The sequence below is a fragment of the Pogona vitticeps genome, chromosome 6 (assembly GCF_051106095.1).
Source record: "Pogona vitticeps strain Pit_001003342236 chromosome 6, PviZW2.1, whole genome shotgun sequence".
NCBI lineage: Eukaryota > Metazoa > Chordata > Lepidosauria > Squamata > Agamidae > Pogona > Pogona vitticeps.
The window spans coordinates 24,458,950-24,467,629 of NC_135788.1; the positions used below are offsets into that span (position 1 = coordinate 24,458,950).

The 8,680-nt window shown below is 38.6% G+C and overlaps 1 protein-coding gene across 10 annotated transcripts in view; it reads left to right on the forward strand.

Moving 5' to 3' along the window:
- AKAP9 (A-kinase anchoring protein 9) overlaps positions 1 to 6,645 on the forward strand; it is a 119,759-nt gene extending 113,114 nt beyond the window's left edge. For all 10 annotated transcript variants that reach the window (XM_073003168.2, XM_073003162.2, XM_073003167.2 and 7 more), the window contains 7 exons: positions 78 to 254; positions 2,400 to 2,600; positions 3,067 to 3,299; positions 3,826 to 3,911; positions 5,109 to 5,232; positions 5,824 to 5,963; positions 6,092 to 6,645. In XM_073003168.2, the coding sequence (XP_072859269.2) occupies positions 78 to 254; positions 2,400 to 2,600; positions 3,067 to 3,299; positions 3,826 to 3,911; positions 5,109 to 5,232; positions 5,824 to 5,963; positions 6,092 to 6,135 (1,005 nt within the window). In that variant the 3' untranslated portion in view covers positions 6,136 to 6,645. The remainder of the gene's footprint in view (positions 1 to 77; positions 255 to 2,399; positions 2,601 to 3,066; positions 3,300 to 3,825; positions 3,912 to 5,108; positions 5,233 to 5,823; positions 5,964 to 6,091) is intronic.
- Positions 6,646 to 8,680: the final 2,035 nt, after the last annotated feature.

The window sequence follows — 8,680 nt, forward strand, 5'->3', positions numbered from 1 at the left end:
GTAGTAATATTATCCTGAAGCTATGATGTTCTTTAGGATATCATATATTATTCTCATTGAGCTGTTTTCCTTTCTAGATGAATTCAGATTTGACATCCTCTGCTTCATTGACTGGAAGATTACTTAAGCAGAATGCTGAACTGACAGGGTTGGTCAGCAGACTGAGTGAAGAAAAGAACAATTTAAGAAATGCAGTCATGAAACTTGAGGAAGAACTTAGAAGATGCCAGCAGAGAGGACCCTGTGGAGACTCTGTATGTTTGTTCTTATCTTGAATACAAAGATTATTTTAGACTATATTAAGAACCCATTTCTCTGGAAAAGTGCAGATGTATGATTTCCTGCTTCACAGGAGGTTAGATTCAGTAACCCTTAAGGTCTCTTTCAGCACAATAATTCTATGATTCTATGTATGTCTTAAGCCTGCGGAATTAATTGTCTATTTTGTAGCTTAGGGCAATGCTACAAATAAGGCTAAAATTCATAGATTTACCCTTTACTGTAAATTTTTTAAAAAAATACATAGTAAATGTAGCATTTAGCTCTTTTCTGTCCTCTTTTGATACCAAGGGACACCCTTCTTTAAAAGTCATAGTTGTGTTAGCAGGAAGGTTCCAACAGACATCAGTGGGAGTGTTTTCATAAGCCAAATACCAATGTCAGAGAAGATGTTTTCCTCAGGATATGGGCAGGAGAGGAGAGAGTACAGATCATTCTCCATACTGACAGCGTAACTGATCAACTAATGTTATATGGACATATCTAACATGACATGGAATTTGGCACTTAGTAGCCATAGTACAGTGCACACTTACTTTAAGAATCGATCCCCTGTAACACAAGATATACTGTAAAATAAACACATATAGGATTGCACTGTCAGAAATGAAAGCTGCTATCATCTGATTGTCCACCTAGGATTGCAGCAAACTTTACAATTTAAGATATATTACTCCAACACAGGAAAGAATCTTGGTAATAATTTGTTCTGTGGAGAAAGCTGTCTGAAAAGGAAACAAGGCAGCTGTATATCAGAGTCTCTGTTTTTGGTCTAAACCAGGGGTGCCCAATCTTCCCTGGGCCACATTAGAAGATGAAAATTTGGTTTGGGCTGCACATAAATTTGGTTTGGGCCGCAGCCATCCTCTGCAGCCCCGCTCCAAGCGTGCTTACCAGCAGCTGCGATCTCAGACAACAGAGTCTGCCAGCTTCGACTCCGGCTTTATGCGGCCGGGAGGGGGTCCACCTATTGACAGGGATGGCGCAATGGGGATGGCCCCTCTCCTCTCCCCTCCCACTCCTTCCTTCCTTCCCTCTCTCCCCCCCTACCGTTGTGAAGTGCCCTGGCCACATTCCGGCCGCAAGCGCCGGCATTGTAACTTGAAACTTTGGAATTTCTTTAAAAGTAAAAAATTGCACTGGGCCGCATTACGAGCCGACCTGGGCCGCATGCAGCCTGCGGGCTGGACAAGCCTGGTCTAAACAGACATAAATAACCCCATTCATACATCCCTGTTAACAGAGATTTTAACTATACTTGAAAAGAAAGACCAAGAAACTACTTGCTACTGTTACACAAACCAGAGGATTACCACCACAAATGTAATTCTCAGAACCAAAGAGTAACCTTGTTGATGTTTACAAAGATGTATGATATAGATACAATACAATGTAAGTTAAGTACAAGTTAAGTAATTGCAGCTTACTGTGTACCATTTTACTGACATAAAAGATAAGTCTCTCTGTTGAAACCAGAGACAATGGTCCTGGCAATACTACCAAAAAATCTGGAAAAGTCCACACAAGAACTGTTTAATTATAAGCTAACAGCAGCCAGGGCAATATTGGTTAAGAACTGGGAAAGAGAGACATGCCCATTAGCAGAGGATTGGAGAGAAAAAAATGACTGAATATGCTACAGTAGGTAGTTACAAGCTGTATAAACCAAAGACCTATCAAAGAATTTGAAAAAAAAGGGGGGAAATTATTTTGATTATTTAAACAGATAGTGCAGAAATAATGTTGTAAACATTCTTGTAAATAGGAGAACAGCTGTGGACTAAGAATGAGATAGAATTTAGGATGAGAAGAACATATATTTAGAAAGGTCAAGTAAATCTAAAGCATAGAATAGTATGTTTTGTATTAAATGTAGAGTATAATTTATGTATACAAATGTCAGGTGCTCTTGATATCCTTTGTATGTAAACTCCAGTTTTATTTTTATTTTTATATCTTAATAATAAAATTCTTTAAAATGATTTTTTTTAAAGATAATTCTCTCTGTTCAGAGTAGGTCCTTTTCAATCCTTTGTAGCCAAGCCAAGTAGCCTGACTGAATTGAATAACCACTGAACTAACTGGGTTTTCTTTCTGTATTCCTCCTTCAACTTCATAAGACTTTCAGACTGTCACCGCACAATGGAGGAAACATTGATGAGCTCATTGCTTCTGAAAGAGAGATCTGGAACAAAGAGAAACTAAATCTGCAACGCTCTCTAAAGCAAGCTGAGGCAGAGCTGAGCAAGCTGAGGGCAGAATTAAGGAATGAAGCTTTTCTGAGAGAATTGGGATCAGATTCAGAAAATGCTGCTTTAAAGGTAGGAAGCATTTCAGTGACTTCTCCTGGGAAATTTTGTTTTTGTTCTTTTAATTAAGGATTGTCATTAAGGATTTTTGTTATTAAAGTTTTGCTCCTTGCAATAATTGAGAGTGAAGCTGTTCTGAATTTAAAATATTATTTAGTTGTCTCTGTAGGTTTTACCCCATCTTCCATTCAACAGCTTCCTTTTTCTTTTTTTAATGTTTGCTTTTAGTTTGAATAAATTGAATGGAAAAATAAATTCCCTATATCTGGTCCAAGTTCCTTAGGAAAGGATCCTGTAGCAAGCAAAGCCTTTCCCTCTTTGTAGTTCATGGTTGAAGCTGTAGCTGCTGAAATTGTGCTGTAGACAGCACAAGCTGCACAGTCTAGAGGGGTTGGAATGAATTACAAACACATACAAACACCAGGCCTTATGGACAGTATTGTTTCTTAATGTATTGTTTAATTTCCTTGTATTCTAGAGAATTTATGGCAGATATTTGAGAGCAGAGAGCTTTCGTAAAGCCCTGATATATCAGAAGAAATACCTGCTGCTCTTACTGGGTGGCTTTCAGGAGTGTGAAGAAGCTACCTTATCTCTTATTGCAAGAATGGGTGGGCAGCCTTCCTATACAGATCTAGAGGTTATTACACACCGTTCAAAAGGTTTTACACGGTTTCGCTCAGCAGTTCGAGTGCTAATTGCAATTTCAAGGTAAAGTACAAAACGTGTTTGAATAAAGCATAGCAAATGTAAAGCTACATGAAGATGATGAAACAAGACACCTGCATTTTAAACCTAAGCTCTCCAGGCAGCTGCAAAACTATTCATCAAAATATATAAATAAGGCACAGAACACAGATATAGATTGTGTATTATGTGTTTCATTTCAGCAAGATATAATCTGTGCTGTACAAATCCTTATGTCCTATAATGCATGGATTTGTTTATGTTGTGGCTTTCCACTAAAATCCACCAACAATAAGTACAGTAAGATACATGGCCTTGTAAAAAACGTGTGTGTAATGGTTTGTTATCCTCATCCCCTGTATGTTGTTCATTTTACACTGCCCCATCCTTACATTTCTTTATGGTTTTGTCTTTATATCAATAGACAAAATTGCATTTTAATGTGTTAATCAAATCCATATTTGCACATAATTTCATGTATGTACATGGAATTCTAAATATGTTGTTTGAAGGAGAAATGAATGGAGAATCTTTCTATTTTAAAATGCAGAATGAAGTTCCTGGTTCGTCGGTGGCATCGGGTTACTGGTTATAATTTGATAGGTATCAGCAGAGACAGTTTTGGCCACAATACAGGTAAATATATGTTGATGGTAAATATAAACTAGTGTACTGCATTCACCAAAGTTAGCAAAGCTAACTTTTTTCTATATCCCATGACCAGGGCTGAAGCCAGACTCTGGCTCTAGGTAAGTGGTTCCCAATTTTGGGTAACCTAGGTGTTCTTGAATTGTAACTCTCAGAAACGTCTGCTAACACAGTTAGTGGTGAAGCCTTCTAGGAGCTGAGTCACAAAGGACTCTTGACTGGTTTTCTGGTGGAGCAGACTCTTGTCAGAATCTCCTGACCACTCAGGAAAGCTGTGCTGTGCAATTCCACATAGGTGAGGGCAAAGAGTTAATTTTTTCCTGCTATCATTGGCACAGGGAAGGCTTTCTAATGAGCTGTAGCCCAGGTTTGGTCACAATTGCCTTGAGTTTTGCAGTCAGTCTCTGTCCAACATGTTTCATCACTGGCAACTGTATGGAAAATCAATTTAACTTGGCTCCACTCTGTGGGCTGTGATACTTAGGAATGATCATTCCCCCCCGCCTCAACTATTTCCCTATTCCAGAGGTAGACCAGAGTCTCAACGGAATTGCTTGCCAAGGTGACAGGATACTCCCCAGCTATCAGGATACTGTCCTGATCTATCATCCTTCTGAGCTGGACCATCTTAATTAGCCCTCAACTCTGATGGGGCTCCATGTTCCAGCAATCTGAAACCCGCCAGGTAGGCTCATCATTCTCTTAGTCCATCATGAAAATGGAACTGAAGAAAATCCCTCCAGCTCACTACCATCCTACCTAGCACAGAAAACCAGATTCACAGTGGGGCCAGATACCATTTGGGACACACACATTCCCAATTAAGTGGTTTCAGTATAGCTGTTAAAGTTTCCTGGCACAGCAAGCCAAGGGGACTCCAGCACTAACCCCAAGACCAGTTCAGATAGCTAGAGAAAGGAGACCGTTTTGCAGTGGATGCAGTACACCAACAGAATACCTATTCTATCACAAGTACCTACTTTCAAATATACACCCTTGAGCCCAATAAAACTTGGAACTGGACACCAAGTGTGGGGCATAGAATCACATGACAGACCGTGACAACCTCATTTCCCACCAACGTACCCTCTAATTTTTAGTCCTGCTGGTATATAGCTGGTATATAGAACTGAACTTTTTATCTGCCATCCTCAGTAAAAATGTATTTTATTTGTATTTATGTAGGTAATGAACTACGGCCTGATTCATTATCTGGAGGCCTGGAGTTCTATGGAGAACACAGACAGTCTTCATACAGATCAAGGTCAGAGCTGGAATCTCTCAGGTCTCCTCTATGTTTTCAACCGAGGTAAATTTCTTGTTCTTTGTCTCTGTGCCAATGATCTCAACTATTAAAGGAAAGTGTGGACACTGGGATGATCTAGTAAACCACAAATTGGAACCTTTGCCATCATTATATATGATTCTTCATTTTGGCTCTGGTTTGAATTTGTAAAATGGTGTGTTTCTGTAGGTCATTTATGTCTGAGAAAGTGGACGATCAAAAAAATTTACATTTAGTTTTTAAGGTGCCACAATGTTTTTGTCTCTTTGTTTTGTTTTTATCTGATATACATAGTTGCCTGCAGGACACACATTTTAAATACTTTATCAAGTCCTTGTTTTTTTTTGCTTGGAATTTTGTTTCCAAATACAGTACGTATCCCCAGAACCTATACCAACCCTGTTATATCAAGCCAGCAGTTTCTGTTTTCAGCTTTTCATTGTGTAATTCTTTGGTCAGGGACCTGCTTTTGTATTGTGTAATGTGACATGTACAGTGATAGTAGTGCAGGAACTAAATATTCAACAGGACAGCTGCTTTGGTTTTTATACCAACTAAAGGAACAAGGCATTTTACAACTCTACACCAATATTTTCAACTACTTTTTTCTTGAAGGTTCCAAGGAATCCACAGTGATTTAAGCCCAGTCTCCCTTGCATGCTCTCAGCTGCAGAATTACGATCCTGACAGGGCTTTAACAGATTATATTAATCGTTTGGAAGCTCTACAGAGGCGACTTGGCAGTGTACAGTCAGGTAAATAGTTGTATTTGAAAGATGGTTCTCATCTAGAAGTACAGGTTGCATTGACTATTTAATTACAGAAAGCCTGTCTTTGTCAAAGCATTTTTTTCCTCCTGAGAATTTGCGTCTTTTTTCCACAGCTTCTGTTCCATTCACTCAACTACACTCTGTTATCAGAAGATAATCCTTGCAACATTTTCATCACTGGTACTGACATCGAATGAAATGCCTTCTGCAAATCTGTGCTGCTGCTGCTGCGTGCTTTCTTTATATAATACATATTTGTTGTGGGACCAACATGAACACAGTTCAACAACTGTTCGCAGTTCACATTGCTGGCACTTCTATAAAGACTGGAACTAATGTATATAGGCACTTTTTGTGGTCATTTGACATTGATAATTACGTTTCATGTGTATTTGTGGAATGCTAATTTAAATTATTGAAGTGTGTATTTATCAGATGGGTGAGAGGATGAAATCTTTATGTTCTGAGGTTGCTGAATGTGTAGTTCCAAGTGCACACCTTTTCTGACAATGCAAAGTGAAGGACTTTTCATGATTTTACTCTATTTGCTACTGGTACCGCAGAGAGAAATATCACTTGTAGAGACCTATTTTTTTAAAGGTAGAAGTTTTGAATTTTATGGGTATTTTGTCAAAGTACTGAAATAAAGATGATTTCATCCTTTTAATGTGTGTCTGGGAATATTTAAAAGTTCTGTGTTCCAACCTGAAATTCAAAGCTTAAACACATTTGCCTTTAATACCATGTTTCCCACAAAATAAGACAGGGTCTTCTTTTAATTTTTGTTCCAAAAATGCATTAGGGTTTATTTTCCAGGGATTTTTTTCATGTACAACAATCTACATTTATTCAAATAGTCATGTCATCTTCTTCTGGTTGCTGCACAGTGGTGGAGGGTGGGGGTTTCACTTAAGTGGGGCTTATTTTGGGGGTAGGGCTTACATTATGAGCATCCTGAAAAAGCATACTAGGTCTTATTTTCAGGGAAACAAGGTAGCTTTTGTAGCATTTTATCAGACTCCACTTCAGTATATTATTTGTAATTAGAACTAGGCTAGAATATGCTGGAACAAATAAGCTACTCTTTTAAGGACCCAGAAGATTTTTGCTGCTGCGTGTGAGGGAGCTATATGTGAGGAATTTGGGGATGGGGTAGATTATGCTGCTTATTTTTAGGCTACAAATTTAAGATCAAAAACACAGCTACATGTTATATTGTGACTGCCATCAACACTGCCCAAGCTGAGAATAGCTGGATTGGCCTCAACCATAAACTCCAAGGACTTGAGATTTTTGCTGCTGCAAAATGTGTAATTTACATACTTTCGGACTCTCAGCTGAAGCCCCGATCCTGCCTTCTACACCTTCAAGCCCTCCCTACTGCCAGTCTCTTAAGGATTCCACCAGGAGGCATGGCTTCAAGGTAAACAGCCAGACCATCATGTAAATATAGCCGAACTAATTATAATTTGTCCATTTTTGAAGCATAAATTTCCATTACCTTCACCATTTAGGGAGGAAAAATGAAACTAGGAGTTCATAGTAGCACATTGATGGACACAGCAGTCTAAGGGGCCCAATATGAGCCCCCTAACCACCTTGGAATCTTAAAAAATGAGCAAGACTTTTCAGGAAAAAATATATTTTGATACTCATTTATATAATTTACAAAAGATGTGAGCTATTAAGACTGAACAGTAGCATAGAAAATATGGAAACAGTGGGGCTGGTTAGCTGGTCTTAGACACATTGGTTTATAGAGATGTTACACCTTTGCTTTCTCATTTTTGTGCTTTGCTTTATTTCTAATTGCCCCCCTCTCCTTGTTTGACAGTCCTTCACCAGGTATTTTGGGCTTGGGTGAGAACTTCCCAAATGATGACATCAATATTATTTCAGAGTTGTCTTCAGGTGTCCTTTAATCACATCTTCTGTCCATAATGCAATCAAGTAACTGCAACAAGCTCTCCACATAAAATATATTTCAGGAGATGATTGTCTGACCTCCCAATAACTTAACCAAGACACTAGAATTGTCATTCGAGTTGTAAAAAAATGCCCTAAGACTTTGGTGCTGGTGACTTTATCCAGCCATTTGATACCGAGAATTTTCCAAAGATAGGTAGGAGAAAAACTATTGATCTTTCTTGCATGGTGTCAATAGTCTCCGCTCCATAGTTTGTCAGCATTGCTTTCACAACTGGATTTTGCCCCTTATAAAAATATATCCTTCACCCATGACCAACATGCCTTATTAAGTTTAAAGTTTTATTATACGGTCATAGACCCAATTATACACCTTATTGTATTCCTCTCCTAACACAACCTCGCTGCCAACAGTTTTAAATTCTCCCCAAAGACAAAGACAATCCATCTGAAGAAGTGTGCTTGGACTTGTGACAGCTCATGAAAAATAAAAAAACTAATTAGTCTTAAAGATACTACAAGACTTCTCGTTCACACAATTGCTGACAGTCTGCTAACTGCCTTCTCACTAATTTCAGATTATTTATCTAAGACACTATGAAAATCCTTGGTCCATCTCTGTGAAAACTATGAGTACCAAGCTATGGGGGCTGGAGGGGAAACATGCCTGCAGGCTAGGGCCCATACATAGTTTTGACTGTTTCAAAGAATTTGTTTCTTTGCTATCAGCAAAGTTCCAAATCTCCTCCACCTTCCTACTAAACTGTGAATTCTAC